General features: G+C 36.2%; 1 protein-coding gene across 1 annotated transcript; it reads left to right on the top strand.

Moving 5' to 3' along the window:
• Positions 1 to 333: 333 nt before the first annotated feature.
• On the top strand, positions 334 to 930 carry LOC103408456 (ethylene-responsive transcription factor ERF098-like). The gene has a single exon (XM_070825640.1). It carries the CDS (start codon positions 334 to 336, stop codon positions 928 to 930), a length of 597 nt encoding a protein of 198 aa, XP_070681741.1.
• The last annotated feature ends 18,236 nt before the right edge of the window (positions 931 to 19,166 follow it).

Here is a 19,166-nt window from a genome sequence, read left to right on the forward strand (position 1 = left end):
GACAAATAAAAGGTTGTTTGTGATGGAGAGAGCTTTTGACCCTATTAGGCTGCGATGTCACTTGTAATCATGGAGTCCAACATACCACGCTATAAAAATGCTACAAAGAGTTCTTAATTATTGCACGCACTGCCATGAAATTTGAAAGTCCATTGAAGCTGCCTGGCGATGCTTATATAAAGCTATAGCTTTTGTAACAAATTAAGTAACAAATTAAACAAAACATGATCACAAAAAACTCTCTCCTCATAAATCATTCACAAGAATCTTCAACTCTAACCCATTCATTCAATTTCGTGCATTATATACGTACATAATATACAGTTTAGAAACATGTACGGACAGGAAACCCTAGAACTAGAATCGGACGATTTTGCTCTTCTTGAATCCATTCACCAACATCTTGATGACTTGGAGCCTCAGGCAATGAGTGTTAGCCCAGATAATGTTCCAGTCATATTTCCAGTTTTAACAACGGAAGATTGGTGGGAGTCATTGTTTGTAGTCACTGATCATGACGCGCATGCTACCTTTGGAGGTTTGCATGGCGTTGTAAAGAATGAAGCAGCGGTGGCCCATGAGGTTTACGCTGTGAAACATTATAGAGGGGTGAGAAGGAGGCCGTGGGGGAAGTACGCAGCAGAGATAAGAGATCCGGCGAAGAACGGTGCGAGACTGTGGCTTGGGACTTATGAGACGCCAGAGGACGCGGGGTTGGCTTATGACCGAGCTGCGTTTAAGCTACGTGGCTGCAAAGCCAAGCTGAATTTTCCTCACTTGATTGGCTCGAGTAGCATTGAGCCCGTTAGGGTTACCCCTAAGCGGGGCCGCTTGCCTGACCACTCCTCTCCGTTAGCATCGACATCGGATGGTTATGAAACTCAGATGCCAAAGCGAAATAAGGCTGGGATTGAATACTTGGCTGCTTGAGATAGAGTATAATGTAACAAGTTATGAAATTCTTGCTTTTTCTTTTCCTCATGTTTAATATTTTACAGTGAAAAAAAAAACCTTGAAAAAAACTAATAGGATCTTGAAAAAATCTCATAGACCTCGAAAATCTCTGAAGTTGAACAAAGAGAACCCCTAGGCACTAGTGGAGGGGGAGGAGGTAGAGCGCTGTCTTTTTTCCTCCCCTCCCCTCCTCTTCCCTACTCCTCTTTTTCTTTTCATTTAGTGTAATTTCTTCGGGTGAATAATGTTCCTTTGTGGTGAATTTTCCTATGGTGATTTGATATGGTATGCTCATATAATTTGAGTTCACCATTACAACTTTCATGTCCCTCCATTACAACGTCATTGCGACATACTCATATGTTTTTGGGTAATAAGTGAAATCATGGCTTTTTGTTCACTTTTATGCGCAGTTGGATCGGTGAAAGTTTGAGTTCACAAATCCGTCAAATGTTACACATGGTCTCCAAGGCAAGACACGAGGAGATCTATGGCTGCATGGCTTCGATTCATAGTTACAGTCAAGGTTTAGGATTGTGGATTATGAAGGTTTTGGCTAATGTGGATTTTATGTGCTTTGCTTCATGTTATCTTGAATTCGGTGATATATTGTAGAATGTCTTTGATACACTGTTAAAGTTTATGTAATGAATATCGTTTCCTAAAAAACATATACTACAATGAAAGAAATTTGCGATTTTTGAGAAATGATAGGATATTTTATAGAAGTCCTTTACAATAGTTTATTATTTTGTTAAATGAATACTATTTTTAGAAGCAATCCTATTGAGCAAATTTTGAGAATTAATTTCCTATTTTATACTGTCAGGGGTTGTAATTGATTATGAGCCTCATTAAGAAACAATTCTTCTATGTCTATTAGAGTGTCATACTCATATGATGTGTATGATAAATGAAAATACGTATTTGGAGATTCATACTGGATTGTGATTTGTTACTATTTACCGTCACTGATTAAGGTATTGTTGGGGCATAAATTAACCACATCCAATAGGAAAAGGACACCTGGACAATTTGATAAATATGATGGTTTTATTCTTAACGTTGTTAGTAAACCACAAAACTACCTAAGGAAGAGATGTAGTCTGCCCTAAGGTAATTGGGCTTCTTTTGCAAATGGTTGTAGGGTATCGACTATCCGGAGTCTCCCGTTAGGTATTCGGCACAACTATGCTCTTACCAACAAGGTCCTACAAAATTGCTAGCTAATAGGACTGTGGAGTCTGGCATGCATCATTAAGGACTGCCTAGTACGCTCTGCAGCCTCCCCTCACAACTACCTGCTATGGTTTTTTTTCCTATAAATAACAGGTCAAACAGAGGAAATAACAATCGCCACTTACTTTTAGAACTCTGTCAAGTTTTATTTTTGTCTCAACTACTCTTTTTTTCTTAGGCATCAGAAACCATTTGGTAGGCACACTCCCCCATTTTTCTAGGCATTCGTTAATTAGGATGAGGCTGTTTGTTCTCTTGTAGGTAGAATTTCGTCAAATCAGCCGCGTACGAAATTCACAAATTACTGTTTTCCTTTTAGAGAGAAATGTAAGCTATACTCCATGTGTGCTTAGAGTTTTGAGCAAAGAAAGTAAAATTCTAAAATATTTTTTTTGGTCTTCTTAGTTCTTAGTTCATCGTTCATCGTTCATCATCTTTGTTCATAACGAATAACATGGTGGACACGAGAAGAACCATGACTAAGAATAACACTCCCAATCCTTGCAATCTAAGATTGCCATGGATTCTGAGAGGCCCCAGAACATGAATTCGGATTTTGTCTATCATGCCCCTGCATACCTTTTACCCAAGAATTGGAGCAACTTCTTGTTGGATATATGTCAACAATCTGTGATAAATTTATATATGCTAATAAATAATAAATGCGAACAACTAATTAATAGTGTTTGAACAATGAAAGAATATTAAACAAAAATATTGAAGTTCGAGGCTTGCGTACCGCAATGTCCTTGAAATAGATATTCTGTACCTACTCAGTGCTTGTAGTTCTATGGACGTTTGCTTCACCATGATTCAACGATCAAGTTATACTTTTAACACTGGATAAATGACTTCTGGCGAATTTATGTGTGGTTATTTCAGTAAGAAGGTTTAGGAATGTAGAAGAAGAATTTGATATTTTCTGTGTTCTAAATGTCAAGTACATAGATGTATATATAGTGGGATTATGCCTATTCGCAACAGGTATGAGAATGAGATTTGATTGTTGGAAGACTTCTCTTCAGAGGGATGTTGTGCTCTCTGCATTTTTTCATTGACTTCAAACTTCATCTGAAAAGATGAGTCTGTTAAAAAATAATTTAATTAAATTCAAAATTAATTAATTAAAGAATTAATTATAGAATTTAATTTTCAGAGCCCAAGAGCCATCTTTTGATAATTAATTATATATTAATTAGTAATTAATTATCAACTAATTAGTACACCTCAAAGCCCAACTCCAAGGTTAAGCCCAATTTCATTCTCAATGGTCCATTACTCCAATCACTATCTATAAGAGAACATAACCTTATAAAGTGAGAAAAACTTTTAGGAATGGCCAATGTGGGATAATGAAATTTTTACTCAAAATTTCCAACAATACCCCACATTTGAGTTGAAATTTCATTCAAACTCCAACAATACCCCACATTTGAATGAAAATGTATGACTGGGCTACCTAAAACAGAGAGAGAATGGACATGATATGCATTGGGTGAAGTGTCTTTTGGACTTGAACTTACCCTAGTGAAAACATATCGGGTTTACTTGGTGACGCAGTGGATGTGGAAGATCTTAAATTGTTCACCGCAGTAATAAACTGAGACAATATGCTACACACATAGCATGTCTACCACACGTCAATTCATACGGTTATGTTCAATTTGGCCCTGAACAGATCCCGAATTTCGTAGGAGCTTTAGAGAATTTAGCCATTTAAATTCTCATAAATGAGGCCCCATTTACTCCTATATAGGTGACATTAATTAAAAATAAGCTACCATATTCCTCTTGATAACAAGATATTAATGTCATTAAATGTATAAAACAGAACCCCTCGAACTCAACAGACAACACACATTTTATCATAAGAATGGGTAAGCTGTGTGTTCAACTTGTGAATCAAACTCAACCAGTTTTCCTATTGAACCTAGACCATAGGATCTCCAATTAGCTAGATTAGGTTTCCGTCCAGTCTGATTCATTGAATTGGCTTAAGACCCATTCCCCTCGATGTAAATAATATTTGCCCTCTTGGTAGGCTTTATGTCAAAAGATCAACTATATTTTTCTTTGACTTTACATAATCAATGGATATTATTCCATTGGAGAGCAACTTCTTAAGAGTATTATGCCGACACCTGATGTGTTGCGACTTTCCATTGTATACATGACTTTTGGCCCTTGATTGCGTAGCCATACTATCACAATGTATACATATAGTAGTTACAGTCTTTGGCCACACTGGAATATCTTCCATAAAATGTTTGAGCCACTCAAATTCTTCTCTAGCCAAATCTATAGCTATAAACTCTGACTCCATGGTGGAAGAAGCTATACATTTATGTTTAGAGGATTTCCAAGATATTGTTGCACCTCCCAAGGTAAAAACATATCCACTTGTCGACTTAGATTATGTAGTGTCAGAAATCCAATTGGCATCACTGAAGCCTTCTACAACAGGTGGATACTTTGTGTAGTCTAATCCGCAGTCAAGTGTATTTTTCAAATACCGTAGCACTCTTACTAAAGCATCCCAATGCTCTTGTGAAGGATTACTTGTATATCTACTAAGCTTACTTACTGCATAAGCTAAGTCGGGCCTAGTTGAATTCATCAAGTACATTAGACTTCCAATTGCTTGAGAATATTCAAGTTGAGATATGGCAGTGCCTTTATTTTTCTCCAACTTGCACCCAGCATCAAAAGGAGTTGTAGCAGGTTTACAGTGAAATTGACCAAACCTTCGTAATATTTTTTCTGCATAATGGGACTGTGTAAGGACATACCCTTCACTATTTCTCTTAATTTGAATTCCTAAAATGATATCGGCTTGACCTAAGTCTTTCATGTCAAAACTTGAATTCAACATTTTCTTTGTTTTGTTTATTACATCTTTATTGCCTCCTATTATGAGCATATCATCCACATACAAGCAGACAATAACGCAAGTTTTATCATTACTCTTAATGTAGACACACTTATCAGATTCATTTATTTTGAACCCATGTGTCAACAAAGTATGATAAAATTTCTCGTGCCATTATTTTAGTGCTTGTTTAAGTCCATATAATGACTTAACTAATTTGCACACTTTGCTTTCTTGTCCTTTAAGCACGAACCCTTTAGGTTGTTCCATGTATATTTCTTCATCTAGTTCTCCATTTAAAAATGTTGTTTTTACATCCATTTGATGTATATCAAAGTTGTATACAGCCGCAATCGCTATTAACGTCCTAATTGACGTTATGCGAGAAACTGGAGAATAGGTGTCAAAATAATCCAACCCTACCTTTTGGCGATAACCTTTGGCTACTAAATGTGCCTTGAACTTATCAATGGTTCCATCCGCCTTAAGTTTCTTCTTGAAAATGCATTTATGACCAATTGGTTTACTACTGGGAGGTAAATCAATCAATTTCCATGTGTTATTTTCCATATTGGATTCCATTTTCACTTTTAATTGCTTCATTCCATAAAGGAGCCTCGGAAGAAGACATTGCTTCTTTAAAAGTTCTAGGTTCATTCTCGAACAAGAAAGCTATGAAATCTGGTCCAAAGTTTTTAGAAACTTTGATTCTTTTTCCTCTTCTTGGTTCCACATCATTTTCTTGGACACCAAAAGAAGAGGCTTCATCATGACTATGATCATGAACCCTCTTTGTATTAGAACCAGATTCATTTTCTTTGTAAGGAAATATATCCTTAAAGAATTCTGCATCCGCTGATTCTAATATAGTGTTAACATGTATGTCAGAAATTGAAGATTTTACAACAAGGAACCTATAAGCAGCACTATTATTTGCATATCCAATGAATGTGCAATTAATAGTTTTAGGTCCTAGTTTCATTCATTTTGGTAACGGAACTTGCATCTTTGCTAAGTAACCCCACACTTTGAGGGTTTTATAAGTGGATTTATGTCATTTCCATAGTTCATAAGGTGACTCGCCAATCTTCTTTAGATGAACCTTATTCAATATGGTATTTGCAGTAAGTAAAGCTTCACCCCACGAACTGTGTGGAAGCCTTGAACCATTTAACATGGAATTAATCATATCTTTGAATGTTCTATTTTTTCTTTCGGTAACACCATTTTGTTGTGGTGTGTATGGAGCCGTTGTTTGATGTATAATTCTATGTTGTGCACAAAAATCTGAGAAGGTAGTAGATTCATACTCTTTTCCTCTATCGGATCAAAGTTCTTTGATTTTTCTCTCAAGTTGATTTTCAATTTCGGCTATATATGTCTTAAACATATTCAAAGCTTCGTCTATGAATCAAATAAACATAGCAATACTTACTGCAATCATCAATAGAAGTGACATAATAATTCTTTCCTCCATGAGTTGGTGTGGGTTTGAAGTCACAAAGATCACTATGAATTAATCCAAGTAATTCATTTGATCTTTCTAGAATTGACTTTCTCGTTTGCCTAGCAAATTTCGATTCAGTACATGTTTCACACTTATGATTAAATTCAATTTCAAATTTAGGTAATAATTCTAATTTAACCATTCTTTGCATGGAACAAAAATTAACATGTCCTAATCTAGCATGCCAAATATTAGAAGACTTAACGATATAAGTAGAAACATTTATTTTATTAGCATCATCAACGGCAATTACATTGAGTTTCACAAGGCCATCAGTCACATAACCCTTTCCAACAAACATCTCACCCTTGGTAAGTACAAATTTGTTGGATTCAAATACAAGTTTAAAGCCCTTAGCAATCAAAACAGGTCCAGAAACCAAGTTCTTCATTATTTCAGGAACATGCAGCATATTCAGCAAGGTGAGACTCTTTCCAGATGTGAATTTGATTACCACTTTGCCTTTGCCCTCCACCGCAGATGAGGTAGAATTGCCTATATATAGCTTTTCTCTAAGGGCAGCAGGATGGTATTCAGTGAACAAATTTTTGTCAGTGCAGATGTGCTTGGTAGCACCAGTATCCATCAACCATTCACTCACATTCGAGACCATGTTAACCTCAAACACAACAATAGCCAATTCTTCATCAGTGATTGCCATGTTAGCATGGTTGTTGTTGTTTCCGTTGGCATAATTTCTATCATTTTGATGATAACAATCTTGTGACTAGATTTGCCACACACATAGCAGGCGCCCTTAGTCGTCTTTAGATTCTTGACTTTAAGAGTCAGGGTAGATTGTACAAACTACTTGGTTTTCGGAGCCTTATTTTTCTTCGGCTTGGCCTTGGAGTTTTCTCCCTCAACATAATTCGCAATGGCTTTAATGGCAGCAAACCCACCAGAATGGTCTGCCTTTCTATGGTCTTCTTCCACTCGTAGCCTTAGAATTAAATCCTCCATATTCATCTCACGACGCTTGTGCTTGAGATAAATTTTGAAGTCATTCCAGGAAGTTGGCAAATTTTCGATTATCGCCCCAACTTGGAAATGGTCATTGATCTCCCATCCTTTGGAGTGCAGTTCATAGATCAATTTCTAGATTTCTTCGACCTGAGATCCAACAGATTTCGAATCCACCATAGTATATTTGAGAAACTTACCGATAATAATTTTCTTTGAACCGGCATCATCAATCTTATACTTTTTCTCCAGGGATTCCCATAACTCCATTGCAGTCTTGCACAGAGAATAAATGTTGTAGAGATTGTCATCCAAATTATTCAGAATATAGTTCCTAAAACAAAACTCAGAATGATTCCAAGCTTCAATTGCCATGACAGTCTCTTTTGTCATTGGATTCTCATTAGACTTCGAAACTTATTCCTTGACAACATGAGCGAGATTCATAGTTGTCAGGAAAAACAACATCTTCTGTTGCCATATCTTGAAATCCAACCCTTTGAACTTCTCAAGCTTTTAAGAGTATTTTGGCACAGCGCCATTCACATTCACAGATTGTTGATCCATAGATTTCTGTTTCAAGATTGTTAACATATATCCAACACTTCCACTATGAATTAAGATTGTTATGACTTCGTCGAGGCCTTAAATCATGGTTACGGTTGCTACCACAACCACCAGTGTGCCACTTCCTTGGCTGTGATGCCACAACAACAATATCATCAACAGCTGTCATCCGCATAACCTCAACACATTCGGCCCACTCTGCCAAAAGACGCCACTAGTTCGATAGCCACCTACCGAAGTGCAATCATTGTTTCAACCACCTTCTACAGAGTGATGCTACCCCCTACTGATGGTCTCGGTTGAATAAACTTCATGGCCCGAGCCCGTTGATTCAGAAACTCTATCTCCCATCTGATTTGGCCCATTAATACTACATCTAGTGGTTTTGCCTGTAGTGCATCACGTGTTTGCTAACTGACTCAAGCTAGAGTAAACCACTAGGGGTTCTACCCATCTAGAATCTCTTTCTTTCCAAGTAACATACCTAAATCCGGCGCTCAATTAGCAGAATATGGAGCTTAAAATCAACTCATTGCCAAATCAAATGGAGTTTGAGCAGTAGTCACCAGACCTTAGCATTAGAGGCATGAGTTGAAAACCATTCAGAAGATAAGAAAGGAGATTGCAGATCGAGAAGCAAAGTATCCCGTAGTGTTCAGTCTAAGCCTGGCCCTTGCTCTGATGTACCTTCCTTCCTTGGATTCAGGGGAAGGGTTCACACTTGACTCTTCCCTAGGAAAATGTTCGTAATTCTAGGGGTGTGCCCTATGAATTAGGTTAGTGCTCCATCCAGTAAAAGGATCATAATGAAAGTTTGTTGGAAGCAGGCTTTGCTAATTATCCAGTCCAGCTATTACAAGAATCGAAGCATAGACCACCATAAAATCACATAACAGTGGAACCATGAAAGATAGCCCATCTAACTCGAAGTCATACAACGATTGCATAATGAGTAACTTAGGGATTTCTGGGCAAATGGGAAACTTAGAGGATGCGTGATGCAATGACGCTGCCACCTTGAATGTTTTACCATACACAAACAAGATCGAGTAGGCACGACCTGCCCGAAGGTTTTCCACATTTTCTTCACGTGGTTTAAGGGAGATTCAGACCCAGAAAAGCACTGCACTAAAGCACTACTGAAAGGTTATAACACTTCACAAGCAGGACAGAGCCTTGATATGCAAAGTCTTAGCCATGAATTTGCAGGGAGTAGCTCAAGATTGGTTTTATACTTTGGCTTTACTATCTATAGGCAGTTTTGAATAACTCGCCTTTGTTTTCATGAAAGAGTATTCATCCTACTAAGTTGTCAAGACACTATCCGATCATGATTGAGAAGGCTAACGAGTTTATCAAGAGTGCATTCAGCACATCAAGATCGAAAAGGTCAAGATTGTTGGCTGCGACAAAACAGTTGTGTGAACAGTTTTCAAGTAAAGAATACTGGCAAAGCATCCATTCTGTGGAGAAATTACTATGATCCCAAAGCAGACCCCGGTAATAAAGGTGCCAGATTCAACCAAAAAGCAGCAACCCTCAAAGAAAAAGGTCTATGAGAAAAACTTTAACAAGGCAGATTGAGGAAAAAAAAACGGAAGCAACGTTCCACAACAGATGATGGTTCTTCCAAGAAAACTTACACCTAGTTTAACGACCCAATCCATCAGATTTACATCATGCTGAAAAATCAACCTTTGGTCACCTCATAGGAGAATGTATAAATTGGAAGAACTATCTCGGACAGTTGGTCAACTAAGGAATATGTATAGAGTTTCTCGCGAACGAGGTAAAACAACAAGCCAAGGATGCAAATATACTAGTGATCGCAATGCACAAGGTCATCCAGATCAGTTATGTAAAATCCGTACCTTAAATTAATGTATTTTATTTTCGAAGGATGTGAAAGGATTAGAATGCCCATAGTTGGGTGTCTCAGATAATGATGGAGTTCTGAGTTAAATTTCAATTTCTCATATTTTCCTATTTTCCTATTTTATTAAACTAGTTTTCATACTCAAAAGTGCGTGGGTGAAAGTAGATTTGAATTCGGAGTTATCTGAGTTGAGTTATGAATTTAATTCGATGGAAAGCAAAATGGCAATTTTCCTTGGGAATTTTTTTTTAAGTGGGATTAACCCATTCCGGCTTTCTCTCTTCTCCCTCAATCTATAACTCTCCTTCTCCCTCTAACTCTCTCACTCTCTTTCTGAACTCACTAAGAACCACCACCCACAAGCATCACCATTCCAACCAAATCACACAACATAAAGCCATTATCCATACCAAGTGCCCCATGCTCACCCCTGCATAGAGGAAGCTCACCTCCGAAGTGCAGGGGGCGATGAAGAAAGAGCCTTGGTAAGTGTCCCTTTTTTGTTTAATTTATTATTTTTGTTATTTTAACTTATTTAATGTGTTTTTAAACTAATACAATTGTTCCCCCCCCCCCCCCCCCAAAAAAAACTAATACAATTGTATTTAAATAGATTCTAATACATCAAGCTAACAACGAGGGGACTTAGGAGTAATGAGCATCAACCTTAATCAGACCTAGAAGCATAAAAGCAGTTGAATATCAGAGTGCGCAATGAATAAACGAACAAACTGAATATAAAACTTTATTAAATTGAATTGCCAAGAAGGCTACATAAACCGAAAGAGACTACATTGTGGCTAACTTATATCCTAATGAATAACAAAGCACCCTATTTATAATAAACTAACCCTAACCTCTAACAAAACCTAATTCTAATGGGCTAAGCCCATAAAACCAAACATTCAAATAAACCAAAATACTAATATTTTCCAACACCTCCCGTCAAACTCATGGCGGTACACGACATGAGTTTGCCAACAAGCAGATGTGGATGCAAGCCTTCAAATTCCGATGCCGATGGCGATGCCGATGCCGTTGCCGATGCCGATGCCGATGCCGATGTCATATTTCCATTCCAAGTTCAAGCTACCATGCCCAATGCAAGAATGTGTGAGCAACAAAACCTCAAAACAACCATTTTTATTTTATTTTTCCCCTTTATTTTTTTTTTTCCTTCCTTCTTCCTTCCTTTTTTTCCTTCTGTGCGATTCCTTCCTCTCTTTTTTTACCTTCTGAAGACTACCAAGGACAAACTGAAAACCAAACCAGAAAACGTATAAAATCTACGAATGGAAACTGGAAAGAAATAAAACTGATACGAACAAACAGAAGCAGATTAGATCCCGAAGAATCAAACCTGGCTCTGATACCAAGTTGAATATCAGAGTGCGCAACGAATAAACGAACAAACTGAATATAAAACTTTATTAAATTGAATTGCCAAGAAGGCTACATAAACCGAAAGAGACTACATTGTGGCTAACTTATATCCTAATGAATAACAAAACACCCTATTTATAATAAACTAACCCTAATCTCTAACAAAACCTAATTCTAATGGGCTAAGCCCATAAAACCAAACATTCAAATAAACCAAAATACTAATATTTTCCAACAAAAGAAATTGCTTTCATAAAGGGTTTGTAAAGAAAACATTGTACTTTTCATCGAAATATTTTATTGATGGTTGTGTAATTTTTATTTTCAAAGTTTGAACTCTTTTGGGGAATTTGATATAAAAAATATGTTCATCCACTTTTGGGAGAAGATTTTTCGTATTTCACATTGAACTCTTGTAGGATTATAAATTAGGATTATGAGTGGTGTATTTTCAAAATGATAGCAATAATAAAAGTACAATTCTTTTCATTCATATATTATTTTACTTTATAGCATTATTGTAACTAAATTAAAAATTCCAGCCTCATGCTTTCATGGAAAAAATTTCATTTCCAACACATTGTATTTATGGTAAAAATAAAGCATCTATGACGCATCAAACACGTCTCAAATATTCTGTTTAATTTCAATGTCAAAGCAGTTGCAATGTTAACTATTATTTTGCAAAGCCGTCATGAAAATAACTTTGTGACGCTAACAATGCATCGCAATAATCTAAGGGAACTTTTATGACCCATTGCATTCGGAGTTGAAATTCTTCTAGTGTAGTTTACTAGCGGTTGATCGACCAAAAAAAAAAGTTTACTAGCGGTTGAAATAATGTAAAAGTTTAAAGAGAAGGAAAAACCAGTATACTTTAATGATGAAAAATAATAACAACGTGAATTCCACAAGGTCTAATACCCAATTAATAATCATATCTGTTTATAATATGGAAAACTATTTGATCACACGTGACTTTGGAATTAATCATGTGTTCGGTATAAGAAACTCGAAACACAGCGATTCAGAAGAACAAAATAAAAATAAATAAATAAATAAGAAAAAGAAAAAAGAACACGGATAGATACTCAGCACTGGTCAGAATAGTCCTCGTGAAGAATGAGTTATGAAACAGACATAACGGAACCTTCCCCAGAAAGAATATTCACTGCCGACACACGACGCCCATCGTCTTCAGTCTTCATGGCCGCCCATGCTGGGCTCTGGGTCTCCACAGAAATTTCACATATGTCCACTTGGCCTATACTACAATTCAATATCATAATCAAAACAACCTTAATTATGTTTTAAACCTTATAATCCATGTACAAATTAAGTGAATACAACAAAATTTGTTTTCTAAAACACACAATTAATAGCACGTTTGTAGATTTACTTTTTGTATATGTTTATGTGTCGTACAAAAATAGTTTAGACACATTTAATTTGAATATATGAAAATCATATAACAAACAAAAAGTAAAGATAAATTTAGTACATTGAAAAAACAACGGATTTTAATTGCTCATATCCTGTCAAAAGTTAAAAGTTATAATTATAAAAACTAGTCTAACTACTCCACCTACAAATTTTGTTACAAAAAACTATGAGAGACCAGGCACTTCAAGTGTTGAATGTTGTCACAATGTGTATGATTAAATATGGGTAGAGATGGGGCAAAATGCATGTGGATACAGGTAAATTCCAGGAATTCGCCCCATATAGTAATAGTACATTCACTTTGAAACAACCTCGTGTGTGTATATACATATATATATATATATTTTTTTTTTTTGGAATTTTGGAATTGTATTTCTTTGTTTTTCAAATTTAAGAGTGTTATTTTAGTATTTAATGATACTACAATATTATATTATATTGTGTGTTATCTTTTCTTTTAGAAAAAATTAATGAAAAGAGCTTCAAATCTTTGCATTTTAATAAAAAACAATGTAATAATTTTATTTAAATGATACGGACTGAAGAATAAAAAATAAAAATAAAACATTAAAAACACAACCCGCGCAGGACACGCTTACACCCACTCCCCTCCATGCTCCTTTTTTTTTTTTCCCCTATCAGCTATCATTAAGGGATTTATTTTTTATTTTTTATTTGTGCTTAGAATAAAAAAAGGGAACTTTAATGAAAAACACTCGGTACTGTTCACTTTAACGAAAAACCACATTTTTACACTAAAAAGTCAATCCTGGTACTATTCACTTTACCCTTTATTTTGTCCTTATTATTAAAACTCAAAGTTTTCAAGCCCTTTTCATTAGTTTTCCTATAAAAAAAAGACTTCAAATTGAATTACATTTCCCAGTTTTATTTTTATGATGTTGTTTCCCAATAGTAGTCAAGATGACGAAATTTTCAAAGTGCCCGGAACATGACAAGTGGTGATATTATTATGTTAAAAATTTAATAACATAAAAAAAAAAGATTTCTCACCACTTATGTAATAATATGTGGTATACCACTTGTGTTACGGGTACAAGGAAAAATTTCTCGAACTTTTTAAATATTGTAGGTATGTAAAAACTGTGAGGAAATTTTAATTTGGTAATTGAAAACGACTTTTTAAATATAATTACTGAGAACATAATCTTCTCAAGGTTTTAACTTAAAGGATCACTTATGGGTTCATCCTTTTTGGCGCAATGGGTGCTTTTACAGGACCAAACAGGATTTAAGTTTCAAACCTTGTGAAACTGAACCAAGAATTAAGCATTATTTATAAAACAAGACCAATAAGTAGACATTATTTATGAAACTAGACCAATAAGTAGACACTATTTATGAAATTGGACCAATAAGTAAACACTATTTATGAAACGAAGCCAAGGATTAGGCACTATTTCTAAAACTAAGCCATTGGTGGAAACTATTTATGAAACTGGACCAAGAACTAGACACTATGTATGAAACATGACCAAGAATTAGGCACTAATTATGAAAGTGAACAAATAACTAAGCACTATTTATGAACTTGAACTAAGAAAGAGACACTATTTATGAAATTGTACCAATTACTATACTATATTTATAAAACTAGACCCAATGACTAGGCACTATTTATGAAACATGACCAAGAACTAGACACTATTTATGAAAATAGACTAAGAACTAGACACTATTTATGAAACTAGACCAATAAATAATGTAGTACCGTTCAGTTTCATAAATAGTGTTCAGTTTCTTAAACAGTGTTTGTGATGGACACACGGGTCTCGTGTGTCAGGTCTTTTTTTTATTTATAATTTTTCTATTTAAAATTGTGTCATTTTCATTAAACTTTAAGTTTTTTTGTTCTTTTATTAAAATTTAAGGGGTTTTCATTAATATTTAAGTCTTTTTCATTAAATATAGTTATAGCATGATTTTTGTTAAAATAGACTTAGCTCAAGCCCTTTTCATGAAAGCTCCCTTTGTTTTATTCATAATAATTTTTTTTCTTTAAAAAGGGGCCCAGCTAATGATTTCGCCATTGCAGTTCAGCCTTTCGAGGGCTGGGAAGACTCACGGAGGCGATTCAATCTCTTCCTGGCCACCATTATGTAATTCACAAATGGCAAGAATCAAACCCATAACATATGCTCTGTGAAATAATTCATAATAATTAATGTCATGGAATTATATTATATTTATTTTACTTTAATAAGGAAAAATATATCAATAAAAACGTAACAGGGCTCATATAGTTAGTCGTGGTATACCAAGCGAAATGGGTATTGGCACAGTACTCAACCCGAAACAACCACGATGGCATCCTTATGCATGGCTCATATGTTGGGAATTTTTTTATTGTTTTTGGAATACTGGCGGTTCATCACGTATCATTATATAAGTAGAGAAAAATTTTAATTTTTTAAGTTGTTAATTTTTTAATACAAGTACCTCACTATTTGTATAGTAATACTTGGTGTACCACCCCTTATTTCGAACACATTGAAGAATCTCTCTGTATGTTGGTCAGTCGAAATATTTTGACATTTTTACTCAAGCACTTTAGGCTCTTTTCCATGGTCTTAAAGTTTTCTGAGATCCTTAGATAGCTTCTAATTGAGGTGGCTTCTGTGCTCATCCTTTTGCCAATCAAACCTCATATCCGATGCTTGGATTTATTAATGAGTGCAAAACTTTGCTGGAGGAAAGTTGCGGCAGTGGTATATTGCTCATGTTCATTGTAATTGTTGAGAAGAATGTTGCAAACTTGCAATACAGATGCTTCAGTTGAGACATGGCCAAAAAGGCCCCAAAAAACTTTATGACCGGTTGTGCTGAGGATGAGTGAGAGTAAAATTTTGTTGTTTTAATATCACAATTCAAACGGAGATGTATGTTCACTTGTTCATGTGAAAATGTAATGATGGTGGCATTGAGAAGAGACATGTGAGAGCTTCTTGAAGAAGCCAACTCTCGCCATTTCTCATCAAATCATTCACAACACTTAAAATGACTCATCCATTGAATGCAAAACTCTCGTAACACTCTTTTCTCTCTCTCTCTCTCTCTTGCATTAATTTCTCTAATTGTTGAGGAAGAAGAAAGAAGAAAGGGAGGTAGCTAAAGTAGAAGAAAGAGTACTCATCCTATTTACTCTTCTTAGAGAGTAAAAGTGAGGTAGCGTAGTTTTTTTGGAGAGAAATCAAACACACATCTACCACCAGCAACATCCTGCACCACCACCACCACCACTTTTGGTGTGTGCCGCCTCCTCCTTGTCTGTACTAGCCTCTCACACTTATTCTAGGCCAAACACTCATCTCCTACAAAGAAGGTGTCAAAAGTTAAAGGACTCAAGCTTTAGAGTTTAAAAAGAGAAGATATACAAAGTGGATCAACTTGAGAATGCTTTGTGAAGGACCATACTTAGATTCAATGTTCGCTCCGAAGGTATAAACATTAAACTCTCTCTTTAATCTTGAAAGCAAATGAGTTGATCAACCACTCAGGACAATGATCTTGAAGGGTTTTGTTTCACGACTAGTTTTGTCACTTCTGCTCTTTATTAATTTGTGCATGAATGTTTTTTTATCCTGCTTATTCTGTATATGCATGGTTATTTAGTTTGCAAAATTTTAATCTCTACCCATACAAACTCTTTTAAGTTGTATCAGAGCCTTAGACCTAATGGTTGATTTATTCTTTTGATTTTTGTTCGAAGTTTTGCATGTGGTTTCCAAAGAGTTGAGGTTATGACTCTTTGATGAGTTTTGGGAACATGCATGAGGTTGAGAATTTTTTTTAAAACAAATTGGATTTTTCAAGGGGGTGTGGTGTTTTGGGAAGGATTTTGGTCTTGCATGTTGGTTGCAAGACTAGATATGTATGAGTTACATATGTGTGAGTTTGCATGTAAATTTTCATGAAGAAATTTCAAAGGAAAATGGATGTTCTAGACTTGTGGTTGCATGAATGTTCTTGAATTGGTTTTAAGTTCATATGCATATGTTCATGTGAAGTTTTGGTTTTGGAGTCTCCCACGTAGGAATTGAAATTGAATGGCATCGGCAGTCATCAGACACTACACGAATATCTAATCAAGCGAGAAAGAGGCTATATCAACACAAGACATGTTGCTTTGTAGTTTTGGGGGTTTGACCAAGAAGAAGTCATTTTGAGGTCCTATCTGTGCCACTACACAAGCAGGAATGGTGTGTGAGACTTAACTAAGCAATACTTCCAATACGAAGTCATTCGGAGGCAAAAGGTTTGCTAGAGGCCGAAATATGGGTAATCGTAGTTAGTACGAAAGAGTAAAACTTCTTTCCCACTGGTTATCAAAGTTGCCAATAAGAAGTCATTGATCTAAGGTATACTTTGGTAATTGGTGAGCCTCCGATAACCCACTTAAGAGTATAACACTCTCTAAATTCTAGTTTGAGGGATTACATGGTTCGATTAGAATGGTGGGTCATTTCATTTGAGTCAAAGACCCGATTCAAATGGTCCCGGAAATCAATCTCAATTAAACTTGTTTTAATTATCCTTGTAGATATGAGTGATACTATTGAAGCAAAGATCATTGACATGGTTTGCAATGACAAGAACTTTACGGCTTAAAACCGCAAAGCAAAGTGGTCTCTCATGATTGATACACTTAAAGAATACGAAAATGAGTGTTAGGATAAAGAGGTTGTTTGGGTTAATATTTAAACTTTGGGCTTTCAGGAAGGAAAGCCCAAGAGAGTTCAATAAAGAAGGTTTTGCCCGAAACCCAGAATCAAGCCCAGATCATCCATCTCAAGATATTATGGCGGCTCCCCATTAATGCAAAGGACCAGTTACTTACAAGAAGTGACAACCAATGGTAGATCACCAACTCTCGGCCCAAAAGTACTTTTGGATGGCAAACATGTAAAAAGGCTGGTGACTCACTACCCTTCAGTTGCTTTCGGGTAAGAACAGAAACAACACAACTGGGCTAATTCATCTATAAAAGGGGGAAGAGGGCCCAGAGACGAGGACACTCAACCAATCAAACAAACAAACATACAACTTGTCTCTTAGCCAAGCAAATACCCAGAAAGTCGTGCTTTGTCTAGACTCTGCACCCTTCTAGCCTTAAACTTCCTTAGAAAGACATATTTTGTCTATGTAAAAGCTCTGCTACCTTTTCCCTAAATGTTGTAGTATCGATCTCTATTATATAAACTATTTCCCAGTCATCCCCTATAGCACTCAATCCTTGTGTAAATGCCAAGATAAGAGACCACAAGATGTTTTAACTTTACCCGACAAGGTGAAATCTTGCCCAACTCTTTTTGTTTTTGCCTTTCCATTAATAGATCTGGTGTTATACTGTATCCCTCAATAGATATGCAAGTTATTTTCGGTCTCTCGATGATTCAGAGTTCCATTAACTCTCAGATCTAGGCCACTTAGTACCTTTGCTATCGTAAAAGTAAATGAAACTGATGTTTTGATCAAATCTAGACTTCTACCCTTTAAAGCATACAAGATAAACAAAAGTCCTTGATCTCAAGGCATAGAAAAGAACTTAATGTGGACTTAACCCATCCACGACAATCCTTTGATAATGAGAAGTCAGAATAACTTGGGGCGCAAGTAATTGGCTTAAACACACTCATTCTACATCTGCCATACAGAGATGGTAGTGGCACGCCTCAGCACTTAGTTAGTTTTTATTGTGAGCCTCACGGCCTACACCTAAGGCCCGACAAAGGCACCTTTCAGAACTAACTCCGTCCTCTTCTTGTAGCCCGACGAGCAAGCGAAAGCCCGACAGCAAACCAAAGTGCCAACTCCTCAGGGAGCTGTGTGCTCTAGCTAGGGACCCTTCCCAGTGGAATTCCTACTCGAACATAGTTTTGGCACGCTTAATGGGACTCAAAGATATTGTATGCCAAGAAGACGAAGGAAAGAACAAAAACCACCAGGATCTAGCATGGCAAATCTCCCCGAAGACTTGCAAGGGTCCATCTTGATGGAAAACCCGACCCTTTCTGAGAAATTAGGAGAAAAAGTCACGAAGAAAATTTGCAGGCTACTATGATGACTGTGATGAGGAGAATGGTGAGAAACTATCTGCAAACAAAAGAGGAAGTAAGCAGATTCTGTTCCTTAATAGGACATCTGCAAATGAGGCTGGATCTGAAGTACCCTACCCTAGAAAATGATCGTGCTAAAGGAACCATGAAAGAAACTAGCCTTGTGTAGAAAATGATCGTGCTAAAGGAAAGAACAAGGAAGAATTCGAAGCCAGTCAACCAGTATTGGAAGAAATACTGGATGCAGAGTTGCCCGATCCCCTATTTTTACTAAATAGTCAGGGGTAG

This window comes from Malus domestica, chromosome 07 (genome assembly GCF_042453785.1).
Source record: "Malus domestica chromosome 07, GDT2T_hap1".
Classification (NCBI taxonomy): domain Eukaryota; kingdom Viridiplantae; phylum Streptophyta; class Magnoliopsida; order Rosales; family Rosaceae; genus Malus; species Malus domestica.